This window comes from Cinclus cinclus, chromosome 4, assembly GCF_963662255.1.
Source record: "Cinclus cinclus chromosome 4, bCinCin1.1, whole genome shotgun sequence".
Lineage (NCBI taxonomy): Eukaryota > Metazoa > Chordata > Aves > Passeriformes > Cinclidae > Cinclus > Cinclus cinclus.
Window position 1 is genome coordinate 10,572,492 of NC_085049.1, and position 19,832 is coordinate 10,592,323.

Sequence of the window (19,832 nt, forward strand, 5' to 3'; positions counted from 1 at the left end):
AGGTGATAGCCTTCTGAGCATTGGCAACATTACTCTTTTAACCACACTATGACAAAATCATTGCCACATAAACAGGAGAGCAGGATCTTTCATCTTAACTAAGATAGCTGGCATAGTACTGTACCTCGGAAACCTTGGGCCTGCATAGGCTTTGTTCCAAGTTCTGCGTTGGGCATGTTATGCTGCTGTATCTTCCTTTTGGCTTCTAGGACAGGATTTTCAAATTGAGTCCTTCTATTTATGTGGCTGGAAAAAAAAATGGCTTTGATTAAAAACTGGGTTCAGTTGGGTAAAATGGTAATTTTCACAGTAGGGTGCTGTATGTGGCTAAGGTGTGTGGTCAGAGAATAAAACCATGAGGAACCCCCAGTGGGCCTGAGCGTGTCCCTTACATTCCACACTATTTTGTTGGGGATGAGAATATACAGCCAGTGCCCTGGGTAATGAACAGCACTGAGCAGCATCCTTCAAATATGCTAACTAACTAACTTCAATATGCTGAACTCTGCTACAGACAAATAGTTTTGATCTATGGGAGCATATTATACAGCAGCACTGCTGAAACATGCTGCAGCAACAGTTTTTCATGTCTTCAGCATGACCACTGTACTGTGTATGATTCAAAGGATCTCAACCAGTTTTGTGCATTATTAGCAATTAGTTGTAAGTGAATTTACTCAATCAGTCACAGAAAAAGAAAAGCCTAGACAACAGAGTGCTTTTACAATGGTAATTTACAAATAAATCTAACATAGATAATGAATTGAAGGTTATTCCTTTTTAGCACTGTGGTGGGTGTCTGCTCAGCTGTACAGAAAAATCAGATGCAGAAACTAAGTTAGATGGCAGATTAGAACTACATAGATCATATATGAAATGTTAAAAAAGTTAGTGCATGCATTTTTTCTTGATGTTTTACATTTCCTACTACAGGTCATCAAGCCCATCTCTTACACCACTATTTTTTCTGCACTGTGTGTAGGACTATCTTTACCACTACTGTCAGTATATCCTTGATTTTAATTCTTTACAGCACACATTTTATCAATCACTGAGTCATCCCTCAATCCTGTCCTGGGATATGTTTTACACATTTCCTGAAGGAGGCAAAACAGTGCAGTAGGCTGCATGAAACAGAGCTGCAAGATAGGATCACAGTAGAATCACAACACAGAGAAGGGGCTTGTTCTTCAAACACTGTTCTGAAGAAAGAAATACTTATGTACAGAAAGGGCAGGCTTATATCACTCCTTATTTGTTCTCACTGGGGCTTCTGAAAATCCAATCCGAAATATGGGTTTAAGCATTTTGACAGGTTACCTGGTAACTTTCACAACTCTAAGATCCTAAAAGGGTGGGGTTTTTTACCTTGCAATGACCTTTTGTGTTACATTAAGCACTTTTCAGGTCTTTTGAGATTTTGATCCTACCACCACTTCAAAGAAAATAAGTGGAATTGCCATTAGAAAGTGAGGAAAGGAAAGGCAGCAAGTCCTATGGGAGTGCAATACACTTGCAGAATAGGATTTAGTGGGCAATGTTCAATGAAGTGAAAAGACTTTCAGTGATTTAAAAGAATAATAAATGTAATGAGATGAAGTAAATGTGATAAATCCTTACGTTGCTACTTTGTTCACATGTCTACAACTCATTGAAGTGGCTGCTAGCTTACTCTCATATTCTAAAATTTTGATTAATAGCTTTCAGCAAGTTTTGGTATATGCTGCAGAAAAAGTCCCTCTCTTTTCTTTCCTTCTTCAGACAGGCTGTTTAAGATTGTAGGTGTTTCTTTCCTAGACTTTTGCTTTCTGTTATTTCTAGTAATTGTCAGGGTCTTCAGCACCTTACTCTGTTGCAAACCTAGAAACTTATGATGAAAGGGAGAAAAACTTCACTAGTTAAAAATGGAGAAGGAAAGACTTCTGTGCATTAAAAAGGCAATCACGAACTACTAACATAAGCATGAAAATAGTAATTATGTGATGTGTTTATCATTTCATGTATTTACATTTATCATGTATTTCATGTTTTAAAGAAAATACTGTTTTTGCATTTACAAAAGACAGTGATGAAACTCAAATACTACATAAAGTTCTGAGCACCCATGATCAAATGAAATGAATCTATATGAAAGGTTTTACAAGAAGACCAGTGAAACAGAGCATTCTATTACAGAAGATCAAAGGTGGTTTAGCTTTTTATTCAAGCAGAATTAATTCTGGTATATATTTGCATTCTATGAATACATTTGGAAGTAAATACTAGAATGTATTAAAGATGCCAGGATTTTAGACTTGAAGTCTGTAGGCTTCTCACAAGAGGAGTGTGAAGTTAGAAAACAGATTCCAGTAGGAGATATAGAGCACAATATCTAGCTTGTTTTATGTTAGCATTTGATAAGATTAAAACCAGCATTGCTACACACACGGGTTAATTGCTTCAACATAGGGATCATCTCTTACTTTAGAGGCTCCAAAGTATCCTGCCCTGTTCTTCAGCTGCCCTCTACAAGAGCAGAGGTTTCCCATGGCTTTTGTGCAATATCATGCAGATGTAATGGATATCTACACTCCAGATCTTCATTCAGGACCTTGCATTATGCTTAGTGTCATGTTGTAATTGCAAGGCACATCTCAGAGCCGCAGAAGGGCCCCTGCAGACCTAAGATTCGACTTACATATGGTTCTGTGATGTAAAAGAAGTTGGGGTTTTAGCTAATCTGTATTCATGGCTGAAGAAAGATTAATTACTGTGGTATTGATGTCACATCTAGAATCCTTTTCTGCTGCCTACCTTCAATTGCTAGGTAGAGTTTAAGTTGTGGTTTGCCCCATTTAAACAGAAATATCTTTGATAACAGCTATCTTGAAAATGACATTTTGTCCTATCAGATCAGATAGGAAGACTAACACAGGTTCTTGAAGCATTGCATGTTGTTGGTGCAATTTAAATAATTCTAAGCTCCAATTTATTCCCATATTTTGACTTTTTTATTGGTAGTGTACAATCTCCAAAGCAGAGTGTGGAATTGCCAAATAATTAAAAAAAATCTGCATTAAATGTTGTGTCCAAGAGGAGTCAAAGAAAATAAAATTATATTTATAATCAGTCATTTTCATCAGTCAGTCATATTGTATTATGCTCCTACACTGATGATACATGAAACACATCCTTTAATGCAATTTTAAGTGCTATACAGCTTCATGGCTAAATCAGAAAAAGCGCTGAGGAGTTTACTTGGGAAAGAAATTATTAACCTGATTAATTCTCTTGAGAGGACATTCTAGCTTTTCATCTAGCTACTTCAACAGCATAGGAAATATATATTACTAGCCTAGGCCTTCATAAAACAAGCCAAATGTGAGTTTTAGAGATGGTTACAAGTAAGTGCTTTTGTGGTTAAAACAGATTTTGGATGGTAGCCAAGATGTATTGCTCATTGCTCATAGGATCTAATTCAGTGAACAATTCTAACTTCCATTCTCTTCCTTTATTTTATACCATATATATTAAATAAAAAATCCTAATCCAAAGCCTAATCCAACTAATTTCTTCTAGTGCCACTGTGGCTGGGGGGGGGGGGGAGGAGGAGAAGGAGGAGGAGGAGGAGGAGGAGGAGGAGGAGGAGGAGGAGGAGGAGGAGGAGGAGGAAGAGGAGGAGGAGGAGGAAGAGGAGGAAGAGGAGGAAGAGGAGGAGTGGCTGATGCTGGTGTCCCCTGTTAACTCACTGTATCTTACCTGGGGAAAAACCCTCAGAGGGAGGATTTTCTTTTGAGCTGTATTTACTAGTGATGTCCAAATACTGTCTCTGTGTGATGAGGGGGTAGCATCACTACCAGCCAGCCTGGAAGACATAGACACAGTTCTGCCCTCTCAGCAGTCTGGGGCCTGTTGTTTTTGTGATGAGTTTCAGGTTAGATGGATTTAAGACAACTGAAACATGTCCTTAGGAGATTTCTGGGATGTAGTGCCTAATTTGCAGACTTCAGTTGATGGTCAAGGCACTGAGCTCTGACTAAATAGCAGCAGGTCAGAACATGGACTCCAGCAGAAGGATTTTAACCTATCTTCTCTTCTTAGTTACTTTAATATATGGGGGATTTTTTTTTGCAGTTTTTGCCTATAGCTTTTGAGATTGTTGCCTATTACCCAACAAAGTAATTCTGGGGATCAGTATTCCTATAAATTGGATATTCTAATGCATAAGTTGTTAGTGTCTCTCTACTCTTTATATTCCCATTTTTCAGTTGATAACACTTTAGAATGACAGAAAAAGTTATCTCAGATCCTTCTATTTGAGTAGTAACAGAGTATTGTCAGAAGTTGTAAATCAAGGAGGCGTATTTTTCCAGAATAAATACCTGTATGGCTAATTTGGCTGTTCTATTAAAGATCCCATGTCTGGAAATGGAGCTCTGTGTTGTAGTTAATCATCCTTAAAGAGGGAAACAATCTTTTGGCAATTAGAATCCTGAAAGACCCTGTGCACTCTAATGACTACTTTCTCTCCATAGTCTTGCACAGCTCAGTGCTGTTAGCTCTTAGTTTACAGATTAAGACCAGATTGCATGAAAAAAAACATACAGCAAACACTTCTCACTTATGTTAAATGTCTACACATTACAAATTAAGTCTGGACCTGCATAACAAAGCAAATGAAAATTATTATATTATCTCACACCTAAATTAATAGATGATTAAGAGAGGTAGTTTTACTGGAGACTTTTTTTAAAACAGAATTTGAAAATATGTTGTGATTTGTCTTTAGGGACTTGACTAGCAAGAGGTTTAAGTTTCTTTGCTCTGGTTTGTTTTCTTTTTTTAGCTTTTTCTCTGGTCTTATAATATTTGACCTATACATGGCAGCTCCTTGTAAGGTAAAATGGATCTGTCTGCCTCATTGCTCAACCTTACAAACTTCCCATGGGATACAAGTGCCTCAGTGAGCAGAGTACAAGCCCTTCTTTCATGAGGATTTTGTAGGCCTGAATGTAAACTTGGACTGGACCTGAATGTGTGGAAGTTTGTAATCTTGCTTTTCATAATTTACCTCCTTTTATGACAAAATTAAGAGAGGTTATTGTAATCTGACTTTACCTAGTTAGAAATAAACTCATCTGTTGAATACTGGAAAAAAGCTGTGACTGTTATATATTGTAGCAGGAAAAATAGAAAGCAATCTTTGTTTCAAAGTTATTGAGCTCAGGAAGCAAATTAAACTACAGCTACATTTTACTGACTATAAAACTCCATGTGTAATTTAGCAGGGCTGCAGTTTTAATGCATGAGCATCCATTCCACTTCTAAAAACCTCAGAGACTGCAGTAGGTTTGATGCATCTGCCCACACATCTTATCTGTGGTAGGATTAATAAATTTGGCACTAACAGCCTTAAAATATGTAATTGCACTATAACATCTGGCCCTGGTACCTTGCATCTGTTTACCTGTGGTTGGACATGAAATGCAGATAAATTCCTTTTCTGACTCTGCAGTGGAGTGTGAGCCTTGCTGGTGCCAGAATGCCTCGGGCTGCACTAACAACCAAGTGTAGTCTCAGAAAGAGATTGATGCACAGAAATTGCACAACACCTGTTACACCCCAAAATACACTAAAAGCCACTGAGCAAAACGTTACTTACACCCAGCAGCTGCATAATTGCATGCACAGAAATCTTTGGTGGGGGTTAAGTACAAAATGATGAGAACTGCAGCCCCTGTCTCCTTGTGGAAATCATAAAAGAACTCTGGCATCGCAAGGGGGAGTAATTTAATGGCATTACTTAGGGACTTCAAAACTTATCCTTTTGCTCAAATCTGGACTAAAATGACTTGAGCTGAACAGCAAAGTAGATGGAGCTGCTGCCTCTTTCACCTGAGGGCAGGAAGCAAGCAGGGGACAAAGGAGAGCAGGTGCCCTGGCATTTGGAGAATGGGACAGAAGGAATCAGCAGAGCAGCGACCAAATGCCATTTTCTGTTGACTGTTTGCTTTGTGGAAGGCTGGGGATTAGGCATGGGCATCCACAAGCTGCTGCTGTGACAGCAGGTAAGAAAGGGGCATCTTATATCTTCCAGACCTCCAGAAATCAGATGATTTTTTGATCTCCCTGCACACCTGAACCCTTGCGTAATAGCAGCATACCCTGAAGTCTGGAAAAGCTGCATCTCCAATACCTGTCCAGGGTAATCCTGCAGTCAGTGTGTTGGTATGGATTCAAAAGACCAAGGTAAAAATGTGAGACACAAAAGAAATTTTCTATTTTCTATGAAACAATTAGATAAATATACTGCTTCAGTGTCAGGATTTGAAAGGGACATTTTAAGTCAGGGGCCCTATTCTCTAAAGATCTCTCATGTTTAATAAAAGGCATTAATGGATAGTTGTTTCTCAGCCTTTCAAGTGCTATCTGCACAGTGACAGGAGTGGTTTTCTGTCTTCTCTCTTTCATACTGTAGGTAGAGAGCAGAGTGAGAATTGACCCCTCCCAAACAGGTATCACAACCTGAATCTAGATTCATTTTGCCTAAGTCTCATTCACTATGTTAAGCTAAAAAGCAGAGGAAATCTCTCAGATTTACCTATTTTATGTGCAAACTGCCCAGGTTCTACCATTACTTCAAACGAAAGTATTTTGTTGGCCTTTGCACAGAGGAAGAACCTTTTTTCTTATTTTATAACTAAAAGAGAATCTGAAGAAAATGAAAGCAAGGATTGTGCTATGAAAATAGAATTTACATTTTGTTTTCAGCTGCACTTTTAAATACAAAATAAAACATAAAATTTTATATGCAGCATATAAATAACTTTACTTCTGGTACAACCAGTATAAACACCTGATTTGCAGCAAGTAAGGACTACCCAGAAATGGATCTTAAATGAGCTAAACTGATTATGCTTTTCTCTATTTATTGATTCAAAAGATTTATACCTTGCTGGATATCCAAAGCTTAGATAAAAATTGAAGCATCTCTTTAATGGATATGTTCTTTTGTACAAGTGTCAGCTGGAATGGTACCATGAAACCAGCCCCTGGATAAAGAGAGTGACTGAATGCCTGAGTCACTGATTTGGGACACTTTGAATTTATCTGGATACATTAACTGCATTGATGACTGACAATTCCTAGTATACCCTTTGTTAAACATGCCAAGTAATTGTACCCATTCCTTGCCAGGCTGAGCAGTGCAGAGGATACCAGTATTAGCTCATGACACATTAATAGCAACTTAATATTGAACTTGGAAACTTACTCAACATAATAAGTGCCATAAATGGGATCATCAATTTTCTCCCAGCCATATGGAAGCTCTGAAAAACAAAGAGTTAATCCCTCTCAGTAAATGCAGTACAAAATACAAAGATTTCTAATTAAAAAATTGTGGATCTTTGCTGGGTGTTGAGGGAAATGGTAGTAAAATTAGATACAGAGGCTAAAGTAAATGCCAAATCTTGAAACACACCCCATGGCAGCCACAAGTAGTAGTAACTTGGAAATTTTCATGTAAAACCAGCTCTCAGTTTCTAGAGCAACACATTTTGGTTGAACTTCTTTATTGTTCCAACAGGTGTACCAGCCAACAACTGTAGCACATCTTCCGTGACATCACTGCCAGAGGAAGTGAGGGCATTCTATTTTCACAAATAGGCACACACAAAAATATTAATTTGCTTTTTGAGCTTTTTTTTTTGGAGAAACACTGGAAAAGTTGGTCTGGATGGAATGACAAGAGTTTGTCTCCTGCCACGTAAGTACAGTTAATATACTGAAATGTTTGCATTATAGTTCATAGTGTGATGGCAATTCCACAACCTCCAAAGGCATCCTGTTCCAAGGGTTAGTTATATATTAGGAACACAGGAGCACAAAACAGTACATGAAATTAAAAACCAAAATAAGATATTGTAGCATCCTCTGGACATAAAGCTAAATACATTTTTCAGAAACAGAGATTCCTAAAACATTCTGATCTTAACAATGAAACTGTTATAAATATTAATTCAATAATTTTGAAAATCATTGTGCATTGATTTATAACCAAACTTCCACATATTTATACGTGTACATCCATACTTATTTCATTATCAGTGACACTGAATGCTTAAAAAAATATTATACTGCCAACAGAATTTCATCTTGTGTTTAAAGGGCACCAGACAGAGGCAACAACTATCTCAAGTATCTCAACAAGTTGGCATGAACAGAGTAAAAACCTCAGCACCAGATGTGATCACTTGGATGGAGGAGACTCACAAAGGGATGGGCATTCTCATTATGCACAGGTATTGACTTCTGTGCAATTAAAGACTATGACACAATGCATGGGGAGTGGTACTGAGATTTTAAATGGAAATTTGACTCCAGAATTCATTATCTCAGATGTTTTTTTAATATTTTTAAACTCCTTTGCACTATTTTAAAGTAATGTTTTGAAGACAATGAGTACTGAACTAGACAGAACAGAACTGATGTAGATTATATTGAACAGTCATTACACTGGTCATAAAGAAGTACTCAGAGATGACTTGAGATTTTCCTTTTCACTGTCAATATGAATAGACAATTATTGACCTGCTCAAAGGGGCAAATAGGAAAGAAAAGCCTGAGTGGCAAAAGGGAGGCTAAAAGGTTAAAAGGCCATGATAATCTCTCTTTGTTACTTCTCCTTTAAATGCATCTGTATAGCTGATCCTTTGCTGAATGAACCTGTTTATACTGCTGTGATCTTCATGTCACATTGCCCACAGGGGATGTTCCTGCTCAGCTTATTCCAATCATGCCATGAAGGATGCAACCCTCTGCCAGAGACAGGCAGATGAGGAAATGCTACATTACTTTTTTTTTTAACAGAAGGTTTAATGTTGATACTCAGTTTTCCCAATTTTTCCTAGCTTTGAAATCTTCCTAAGTCCACACTCTGAACTATTTTGTCAGGGCTATTTTGTTATTGTCACTTCATAGGAATAAAGGCAGCAGAAGGTATTTAAGCAGGTCACAGAATTACAGAATGGCTGATGTCGGAAGGGAACTTTGGAGGTTGTCAAGCCCAAACCCTCTGCTCAAAGCAGGGTCTGCCAGATCAGATTGCTCAAGACCAGGATCAGAATTGCTCTTCAGTCAGTGCTTGAATATATCCAAGGATGGAGACTCCACAACCTTTCTGGGTAACTCAGTCTGTGCCTTTTGCCTTCTGTCCTGTCACCAGACACCACTGCAAAGAGCCTGGTTCTGTCCTTGCACCTCCCTTCATGTATTTATTTAGACTGACAACGTCTCCCTTGAACCTTCAGTTCTTCAGGCTAACCCATACCAGGTCTCTAATCTTTTCCTCACAGGAGGGATGTTCCAGTCCCTTGATCATCCTAGTGGCCATTCACAGGACTCTTCTTTATGTCTGTGTCTCTCCTGTGCTGGGTGTCCTGGATCCAGCACTCCAGCTGTTTCTCACGAGTGCTGAGCAGAGGGGCAGGATCATTTCCTTGATCTGCTGGTGATGCTCTGCCAAGAGCAGCCCAGGAGGCTGCTGAGCTACGTTGTTGCAGGGGCACATCACTGACATCACATCACTGGCTCTAAGCATTAGAAAGCCCTGGTGATGCTCTTTCCAGACCTCAGAACTTGAGTAAGATGAGGTGAGGCACTCTACAATGGTTCTCACAAAATCATGTGTATCTTGGGACAGGATTGTGTAATGTAGTCCATAAATATTCAAAAAGAAATCAGCTGATGCAGAAATCCTGTACTGCCCTTACAGAAAGTTTCGTTGCCAACTCATGCATGATAATCAAGGCAAAAATCTGCTATGAAAAATTATGCTCTCACCAAACACTATGATAAGGGATGAATATAAAATATTAGCTTAAGTACTATTAGTACATTTTATTTTCATGTAACTTTGCATGGTTTTCTTCTGCTAATTAACTTGATAATCACTTTTGTATCTGTCCATCTAAAACTGTATTTCCTTAGAGAAAACTCAGACAGGTACCAGTAACACCTGTACATAAAAATACACCCAAACACACACACATCCCCATATACATACACACACAGGTGTGCATAGGCTCCTCTCCCAAAGTCCACTAGTAGATGCATTTTTTTCCCCAAGTATGAAATAAATAAATAAAAAAATAGGTGTTTTGTCCAGCTTTGAAAGTGGGTATTTTTATGTAAGTATATACACTACAAGTATAGAGATGCAGATAATAAATTTAATTTTATGTATTCATAAAAATCTGAAATAATTGAGGATTCACTATTAACCTAGTGGCTTATTTTTTCCTGAAGTAATACTTGTACTTATGAACTGGCGCAACTACTGAGAAGGAAAAAGCAAAATTCAATTTACTAGTGTAAAAGTCTGTAAAAATTTAATGTATTTGCCATACTAAGGAGAACCCACTTTTAAATGCACGAATTGGATGGCTGATTATTTAATATCATAATATAGCCATGGGTTCAGAAGAAAGAAAAACAAGATTACCTTCGTGTACCATAATTCACTCCATGTAAGGTTATGCTCTGATTTTTATTATTCCATTTAAGATTTGGCCTATAAGCAATGTTTAATTAAAACTCTGTGTTGACCAGCAAAACAGAATTGCTAGAGCACAAACCCCAGGCCCCTGCCTGTCAAGAATGGCAGATAAGATTAGTAGAGTGTAGTTTACTACAGAGGTTCTCTAAGAAGAATCTTCTGCTACATTACCTTTAAGTATCACTGTGATTATTTTTCATTACATTCAATAGTGGCATCTATTCCATTTTTCACTATTGAAATGAAAGATTAAAGGACAGAAATACTCTACTGCTTCATAAAACAGGAAGCTAAGCATTTCCCAGATTAGAGATGAGGGTATTACAATTTCTCCTTTTGATTTCACTGTACCCAGGGATGATCATTAGGGATGAAAGTGAACAGTAAATATTTGTTAAAGAGAATTGTTGTAAAACACTAGTGAAGGAGATTGCTGATGGCCACCTTGATGTGAATAGGAAAAGGAGCTCTATCTTACAGCTGATATTTATTTGGTAGCATCAGCATGCTCATTAGTGTGCAGTTTTTGCAAGCACTAGTTCATGGATATTGTGCTATAATATGACAGATATATATATCTTCATCTTTAGGAGAGCAGCACTTCAACCATTCTCGTCCTCCAAGTCTACAGACCACTGAAGGCTTTCTCCCTATAGAAGGGAAAACAATCATCTACCTTTTATTTTTAAATCTTAAATATCTAACATCGTCCTATCATCCAGTGCCAGGCCTGTTCAGGAATATTTATAAAACCACCTATTAAAAATCAGTAATAGTTTGTGCAGTGGTTGCAATGCTGACACCATGAGCAGATGTAAGAGTGCTGGATAATATGTATGGTATGTTCATATCCTCCAGTTTTGCAATGCATGCTTTGTTCCTTACAAGAGAAAGAGCATCTAGCCAGCACCAGTCATCCAACACAACCTTGTCTCAGTAAACATCTCGGTGAGCTTTTAATTCAGAAGATAATGCCTTTCTAAAAGTTAGATGCTCAGTGGTAATGAAAGTCAGAAAAAAAGAAAGCAAGAAATCAAAAGAAAGCAAGCAAGAAAGAAAGAAAGAGAAAAAAGAAAGAGAAAGAAGGAAAAAAATAGGAAGGCTAATATGAATTCGAGTGGGTCACTTTAATAATCAATTGTAGGGCCTTCTCATCACAGACTGCTTATGCTAATGGTGCAGATGCTCTTATTCTGCCTTCTGAAAGCTGTTGCATTTCAGAATGATTTTTAATGGTGCTACTTAACATTCTCTAGGGGTGGAGGAAAGAGTACATTTTGGATCTCAGTGTGCCAAGATGAAAAAGCATACTACCAAGCCTGGAGATTAATTTTTCTGAAGTCTATCATTTACTAACTGAGTTAAAGAGAGTCATCAAAACTTCTAAAGGTTTCAGAACAACAGACAGCATTGTGTCACTACCCCACTGACAAGATGGAAAGAAAGACGAGAGCATATTTCCTGATTCAGCTGCAAATCAAAATATTTGTATAGCTCAAAGGAATATAGCATTTGAGAGAAAAAGACAATATAATGCCTGCTGTTATTGCAAACACTGTCAATGAGCAGGTGGAAGCTCTGGAAGTCAATGCCAGTTTGGTTCACCTGCCTTGTTAACAGCCAGGCACAGGCCAGGAATCGTTTTCTAACTTATATAGGAGATTTTTCAGAAAAATACTGGATCTTCCCACTCAAAAGCCTGTGTTTTTTCATCTCTTGCTTTTTCTCTTTTCTTTCTCCCTGTTTCAAATTCAGTTTTGCCTTTACAAGTCAGCTACCTACTACTGCAGGTATCAAAACGGTTGGATTAAAAGTTACAAAATAGTGCAGCCCCACAGTCCAGTGCAGTGTCACAGCCTTCCAGTTTCTCTAAGAGATATAGTCTTTGCAAATATTTGTCTCTAAGTCTAAACCAGTGTTCCTCACTGCACAGCTTACAGGAAAAACATTGCTTGTAATACCCTGAGGCACAGCACACAGATTCCCAGGGGGGAAGCTGCTCCAGGCATGCTGTGCTGCTCCCTCAGGAGCTCAGGCTTGGAGATATTTGCTTTGGTTGCTTTTGTTTGCTCAAGTCCACACTGTCCCGCTGATACATGAAACACGTTGTGGTTGTGCTGCTGCTCCTGAAACCTCTGATACAGGTTGCCATAAGGAAAGAGAGGATAACACTAACCAGTGAAAATGAGGACTTAACCTACTATCCCCATACCTATGTGAATTCTCCTAGGTCACCTATCTGCATTCCATCTGGAGCTCAAAAACTGAGCCAAATCAACAGGTATATGCTACGGTAACAGTGAGTGGGTGGGGAGAGAAAAACAGCAGATAAAAAGTTGGAAGTTGGATTGTTCACTCTCTCAGGGAAATAACAACAAAGGTAGGACTGACAACTCCACCTCCACAAAAAACCCCAAAGTGATTATTTCTTTCATGGAAGATCTGGAAAATCCAGGCAATGTACCACATCCAAGTCAAGGCATGTAAGTTCAATTTCAATGAAACTGGTGCTCTCCAACTGCTATTCTCATATCAGCAAATTTCACAGAATCATGACTGTTTATGTTCTGTCTGCAATCAAAAAGCATTCATGTGCAATTTATTCTCACAAATAAAATGTCATTATGCAAAATTTTTCCTTGTAGAATGGAAATAAATGTCTTAGTAACACATCTGATAAATGCATCTTCTTCCTTCTGTGCATCTTAGTGTAACATGCTCCATCCTTAATTATATAGAACATAGATTACTTAATATTACTACAAATTCAATAAGATTTTTCATAGCATTGTTACCAAGTGAAATACTGGCAGAAATAGGGATATTTTTGAACATTAGATATACTTGATTCCTCTGACATGCAGAACTGTGCAACTGCTAATTCAGATTTACATTAATACAATGATAAAATGTCAACTGAATTAGTGGGGATTTTTTGTTTATTTTTTTGTTTGTTCGTTTTTTGTTTTTTTTCATGAAAAGGAGTCTATAAAGGACTTGTTTGCTTTTCAATCAAATGAAAATTAAAACCACCAATCAATTAGAAATAAATAAAGGGGAAAATAACTTATATGTTGAGAACTTAGCTATATTACTGTAAGCAGTGCCTGAGATGGTTTCCTTAATAAAGGTTTAATAATGAACTCAGTGCTCAGGAGGTAAGTGGGCAATAGCTGAAGCTGGTCAAAAGTACTCTCCATGGGCCTTTTCAAGAGAAAGCCAAGAGTTTCTGTTAAAAGATTTCAAACAAATTACAAAATCCTGCTTTCCATGTATTTATAAAGAATAGATTTAAGGAGAGCAGAAACATTGAAAAAATATTATTAAAACTTTACAATTTTTTTTTTATCAAATATTATTATCTTTTTATCTTATTGTCTGCCCTTACTCCTGCATTAGTTAAACCAGGTGCCTGGTTCATATTACAGAACTACTGTGGAGAGAGAAGCTTAAACCAGCTTCTTCTTTATCTCAGAGTTCCCTCTAAAGTGACTAGCACGTTGCTGTGGAAATAGAGATATCTCACATTTAACTACAAGTTCTTACTCAGAAGCCTGGATAGGAATGCATCCAGGCTTCCTTGAAATAATAAAATGACAGTGTGCCTTAGCTTCCAAGAAGAGCGTGGTAAAATTTCTGAATTCTGCGTTTAATTCCACGCCATCTCATTTTTAATATAACAAAGGCTATACATTAAACAGAGTCACTGCAACATCCTCACAGCTCATAGCTTTAAAGCAGCTGCCATGGGCACTGCTAGGAATGAAATCCCTTCAGGATGAGGGACATTTCTACAGATGCTGTGCCCTGGTGGGCTCCACGCCCACGAGCCGAGGCGGCACCGCGGGATGGTTCAAGGTTCAGCCAGGCAGTGATAAAGGCTCGGAGCAGCCTGGGCCAGTGAAAGGCATCCCTGTGGCACAGGGGCTTGCAATGAGATGATCTGGCACTGGCACACTCGTTTTCCCTGCAGAACAGGAGCCCTGAGTACATCAACTGCACACTGCACTATCAATTTGTATCCCTGAAGTTCAGCAGACTTGCTTCATGCCACGTAGAGCTCCAACAAAGAAGATTCTACCTTTGAAACACATTTTATTAATATAGCTCTTTTATGCTATATTCTTTAGACTTTGAAAAAAACAGACCCAAAAGAAACACTCATTTTGATCTTTTGGATGTTCAAGTCTTTCAGTGCTTGTATGTCATTACTGACTATCAATTCAGCCTTGTTACATGCCATTGCTTTCTATCTAACAAATTCATGATGTTATGAAGTTAGGCTTTTCTTCTATTTGCTTTCCAGTCTCTTACTTTGTTTATATTCTTTGCTTTGTTGTTAAATGTTTAACTTCCTGCCTTCGTAATTTGTGGAGTTATTGAATTTACTATTATTATAAAACCTAAACCCTCAATTTTGCTACTATGTAGCTACTAACAGAGAAGGCCAAATTTTATGGGAGGCTGCCAGGTCACTCAAATTCAACAACTTTAGTTGCCTGTTCTCTTAACCTCTAGTATAAAAAATTAAGAAAGTTTATTACTCTGTAACAAACCCAAACCACACATTTCAGTGCTATTTTCAGTGTCTTTATTAAGGGGGAAATAGGAATACCTTCAGCCTTTGCTCACAGGGTACGTGCCCCTGCCCTTGCCTTACTTGAGTTGTTTAAAGTAAATTTTCTTACCATGAGCAGGGGATCTGCAACAACAAGCCAGCATGGTCTCCTTTACTGTCCTCTCCTCTGATCCTGCCCCACGACTCTCCATCACCCAGCTGCTCAGGAGAGCTCCATACAGCCATGCTGTTCCTGTGCCTGGAGGAATCCCCTTTTTCCTCATCTCCTCTAGCCATCTTGCCTGGTCAAACGAGTTATTTTGCTTTGTTTCTGAGTGATTTTTTTTAATAATGATACTGAACTCCAATTAAAATTTCAATCAACATCAGAAAACATTTGTTTCATGACTGTCTTTTTCTCACTGGGCCTTTGGAATCTCAAGTCAATGTTTCAAAATAAATCACATGGATTAATGCTGTCTGGTTTTCTGGTGGCTTTTTTCGGCCTTGTTATTACAAGGCAATTGGCAATTGTTTAATTACTTAATTTTATTTGACAGGCCAGTGATGCAAATGGATAGATGTATTATAAAAAGAGATAGAAAAATGTAGCATGTGTAGTGATAATGTAAAAAAAAAAAAGTCAAGTACTACTTTGAATGCTTAGAATGAACTGATTATCTGTGGGTGGTCTACAAATAAAAAGCTACCCTGTCCAGACTGTAAAATTTCAAAGGTACATGACTTATTTGTTATGAGCTTCAACTGCCTCAGTATAACCAGATACAGACCCTGGATGGAAATCTGAAAGCAAGTTAAATAAACTAGTGCTCTGATCAAGTACAATGCAGCTTACATTTCTGTTTTGTTTTTTTTTTTTTACAAGTGGCCAGTGAAGTTCTACACAATTAAATTGAAAAATCCTCCTCAATGTACTTTCTATATGATGTTTCCATGACTACCATGCTTTTTAATAACATGTTTTTACAGTTCTGAACTTGCCTGCACATACATAATGCAGATACAGTAGTTGTTTAAATAGTATTTGATGAAATCAATAAATCAATACATTTAATGAGAGATTACATTGCACTGGGGAAAATTCATGTTAACACTGCACCTGCTGAAGCAGCAGGTAATTCTTCATTTACACTAGTGAAATGAGATTAGAGTCTGTTTTTTTCTTCTCAATGCCTTCATTGGTTTGTTGAGGGTGAGAACTTTAAAGGCATACTTTTTATTACTTTTTGCTTTGCTGTACAATCAATAAAAATTTGGTTGCATGGAACTTCTTGTTATAACTCATTCATCATTATGCATTAGTGATATTTATGGGGACACTCACTCCATACTTCAAACATTGTTAAAAAAATCCCTTGGCATTTGAGTGACAAAGAAATATATATTAATTTGCAAGCTTATTTTTCTTTATTTGAATTGTAATGTCATCTGCCAAAACTCACTCTCACTATGGTTCTGTGACAGTGTCAGAAAGGAACTTTTTCCATGGGAAACGGGTGTGTGGTCCTTTGTTCATGTACCAGACATAATGTGCTTGCACTCATAAGGGCACTTTGCAATTTTAGTGTCAAATTAATACATCTATTTGTGTCAATGACAAACTAATCAGGTTTCGAAGTCACTTTTCAAAGGAAAAGTTTTAACTGTGTGGGATAATAACACAATAAAGATCTACCCATGTTTTCTTAATGTTTCAGTGTTCATTGATATTGGCATGTCCTAACATGGAAGAAAAGTTATGGGAAGAGAAAAATAAAAGGAAGGCAAAGGGAATGCAAAATATGTGCAGTCACTTTTGATGACATTTCAGCACCTAAAAATAAAAAATCATGACTATTAAAGAAGATGAAGAACTACTTTGCCTTCCTTTTATTTTTCTCTTTTCCTTCTTGATGCAAGACCTCCCTAAGAGTGAACAGAGTAGCAACCTCAACATTAGAGAGGGGACTGAGAGGATACTGTGCTAGTGGGATGGAGATGGAAATGGGACACAGAGATGGAAAAAAACAGTTATAGGAAGAAGAGAGTGTCTGCTCACTTTTTTAATGAGGGTGCACCAATGGACTATTTGCATGTCAGGGACTTTCAGTTTACTCAGTCATGGCTGCCTTTATCATAAACACCAACCCAGAGAGATGAGACATCTGACTTTCATGATTTACATACTGATACGTGCAATTTTGGAATCAGCAACTGATCTACTTAGTTCCAACAGAAAGTAACCTTTTCCTCAGTGTATGCCTTGGCATGGGTATTATTTAAATTGGTTATTTAAATTAAATTAATTAATTTTAATTGCATTTGTGCTTAATGGTTGAAGGTAAGTCTCCAAATTGAAACTGTACCAACTTAGTGGCAGAATAAACAAATTTCAATTTGATTTCCTCTTTCTTCTGCCAGTCTTTTAATTTCTGCTCTTTACTGCATTCCAGTCCCTTCAGCTTCTTAAATATCAAGGTCACTACAAGTTCTTTAAATTAAAGAGACCTCCAGATTGCTTCTTCTACAACTATCCCAAGAGATGTATGGTGTATCACAATGTTAATACAGAATATAGGAACAGGAAACACATAAATTGAACTGATCTCTCACTAAAGTATTTCATTTCAGCCTAGCTTTGTCTAACTATTTTATGCCTTTTTAATTCTTCTGTAAACAAGCTTAGAAGTAATCAGATAAAGTCATACAAAGACATGTCTTTTACAAACTGACCTAGTGACACCTGACTGAAAGTTTTTTAGGATTTCTCCCTATGGCCAGAAGAAAAATTTAGACAGAGTGATTAGGCTGAATCCCCTCAATGTCAACACATCCTGTTCAGAAAGCCCACTAAGAAAGGCAGCATCATGACCTTACATACTACACCTTTGTTTTTTTTACAAAAATACATATATGAGGGCCCCAAAATAATATATAAATGCTGTTCAACCAAGACTGTCCTTAAGTCAAGAGAAAAGAGTCTGAGTACATCAGACAAATAAACCGCAGAAATTGCAAGCGGATGAAATGATAAGATTGATTTTTTTTGTCAATGTGTGCAACTATGCATAGCTGCATTATAACCAGGAAAGAGCAAATAAGTACAGAACAGAACAGCTTTTTGTGGCTGGTTATGTTTCTATTCAGTCATTTGCAGTCTTCATGAAATTTAATAAACTGTACTGACCATCTGCACATGGAAATCAGAGGATGAAAATTTATTGAGACTTCTATATTGGACAGGTATAGAGACTATTATCCTAAAGGCAAGCAGAGCTGGAAGGGACTTGATTTTACATATCTACTGATAGGCACTCTACTGATACATAAAGTAATGGTGCAATTATCAGTCATAGCTTTCAGATGCTGTAGAATGGGAAAAATTAAGTTTCTGTGTAATTTATGATATATCCACCCTGTGCACTTACCAAGAGCCAGTTATGTTTTCCCTTGACAAACTTTAATTATTTTGAGCAAAATGTTATATGCCTACTGAATATGTGTGCTCAGTTCCTAAGTTTACCATTTGGGCTGAGCTACAGTGAGGACTTGTGGATTTAAACTAGTGCCTACTTTCTTTCTTGATCTGTGTTTAGTTGCTTGCAATTTCACAGGCTTGGTTAACATCTGGTTCTCTGGTCTGTGCTCACAGAAAAAAGATGATTTTTGTACCATGGGAAAAATTAAGCCTCCAGTCTTTTATCAGAAGCCTTAAAAATGCAGGGAACTGAATGCTACATGCATTTTAGGTACATATTTGTCTCTGCTCCACTGACAAAGATAGTTATGCAAGTGCCATGTTTGTAAACTGGTTGGGTTGGAACACTTCTAACACCTGTGGCAATGGCAGGCTCTGCCAGCCTTTTAGTACACAGTGAAATGATAAAAATGTATTAGCTTTCCACTTCTCAGTTGCAGTGCTAATTACACAAGGCAGCTGGTGCTGCAGGAAAATCTGTACTTTTAACAGTAAAGGAGTTTAAGTGGAAGAAGGGAACATGATGTTCTTCACAACTGCCTCACTTTTGTCTTTAATCTCTTTTTTCCTTCCAGCATTTTAAAATGACTAGGTGATGAGAAAGGTCTAAGGGACAGGAAGACTGGAGGAAATATTGAGAGAAAGCAATGGTGTGCCTGTGAGGGGAGGAAGACATGGCATTACAGCTGGGCAAGTCTTCCTTGGACTAGCCCTGAATTGCTCATTTCCCTCCATATATTATGTCTTTCTTTGAACTGTCAATCTCTTATTTCTCCGTACTGCTTCCTCAACTTCTCCTTTTTTTTTTTTAAAAAAAAAAATTTTTAGGCTTCTTTTCCCCTTCTATTTTTTGAAATTGTTTGAGTCAGTAATAAGCAGGATACCCTTTGGTCTCCTAAAAGCGACAGAAGACAATGGTGTCTCCTGCAAATTAAAATAAAAACATCTGTTCATACAGTTTGTACCATATAGCCTAAAAAAGAGAGAATGTCTACAGCTTCTGATTTTGCAGAAGCTAAGTCTGCATATCTGTACAAAGTCTAGAAGAATAGGGGGGTTGTATAGTACAATTTTAAAATCATGTGCTGATTGTTCCTTTAAACACAAAGCCCCCAGTGATATGAATATATAATTCACCAGTGAGTGTTTAACATCCCAAGGATTTTATAAAATTAAAACTCATTTAGATGTCAGTCTAAGGTCCTCCTGAGAATATTTGCATTTCCATGTGTTCTATATATAATAAAGGTAATTAATGC

At 37.5% G+C, this 19,832-nt stretch overlaps 1 protein-coding gene across 2 annotated transcripts in view; it reads right to left on the minus strand.

Annotated features, from left to right (window-relative positions):
• MAGI2 (membrane associated guanylate kinase, WW and PDZ domain containing 2) overlaps positions 1 to 19,832 on the minus strand; it is a 698,568-nt gene that overhangs the window by 146,554 nt on the left and 532,182 nt on the right. For both annotated transcript variants that reach the window (XM_062490827.1, XM_062490826.1), the window contains exons 7-8: positions 7,253 to 7,310; positions 125 to 246 (exon numbers count right to left, since the gene is read on the minus strand). In XM_062490827.1, the coding sequence (XP_062346811.1) occupies positions 125 to 246; positions 7,253 to 7,310 (180 nt within the window). The remainder of the gene's footprint in view (positions 1 to 124; positions 247 to 7,252; positions 7,311 to 19,832) is intronic.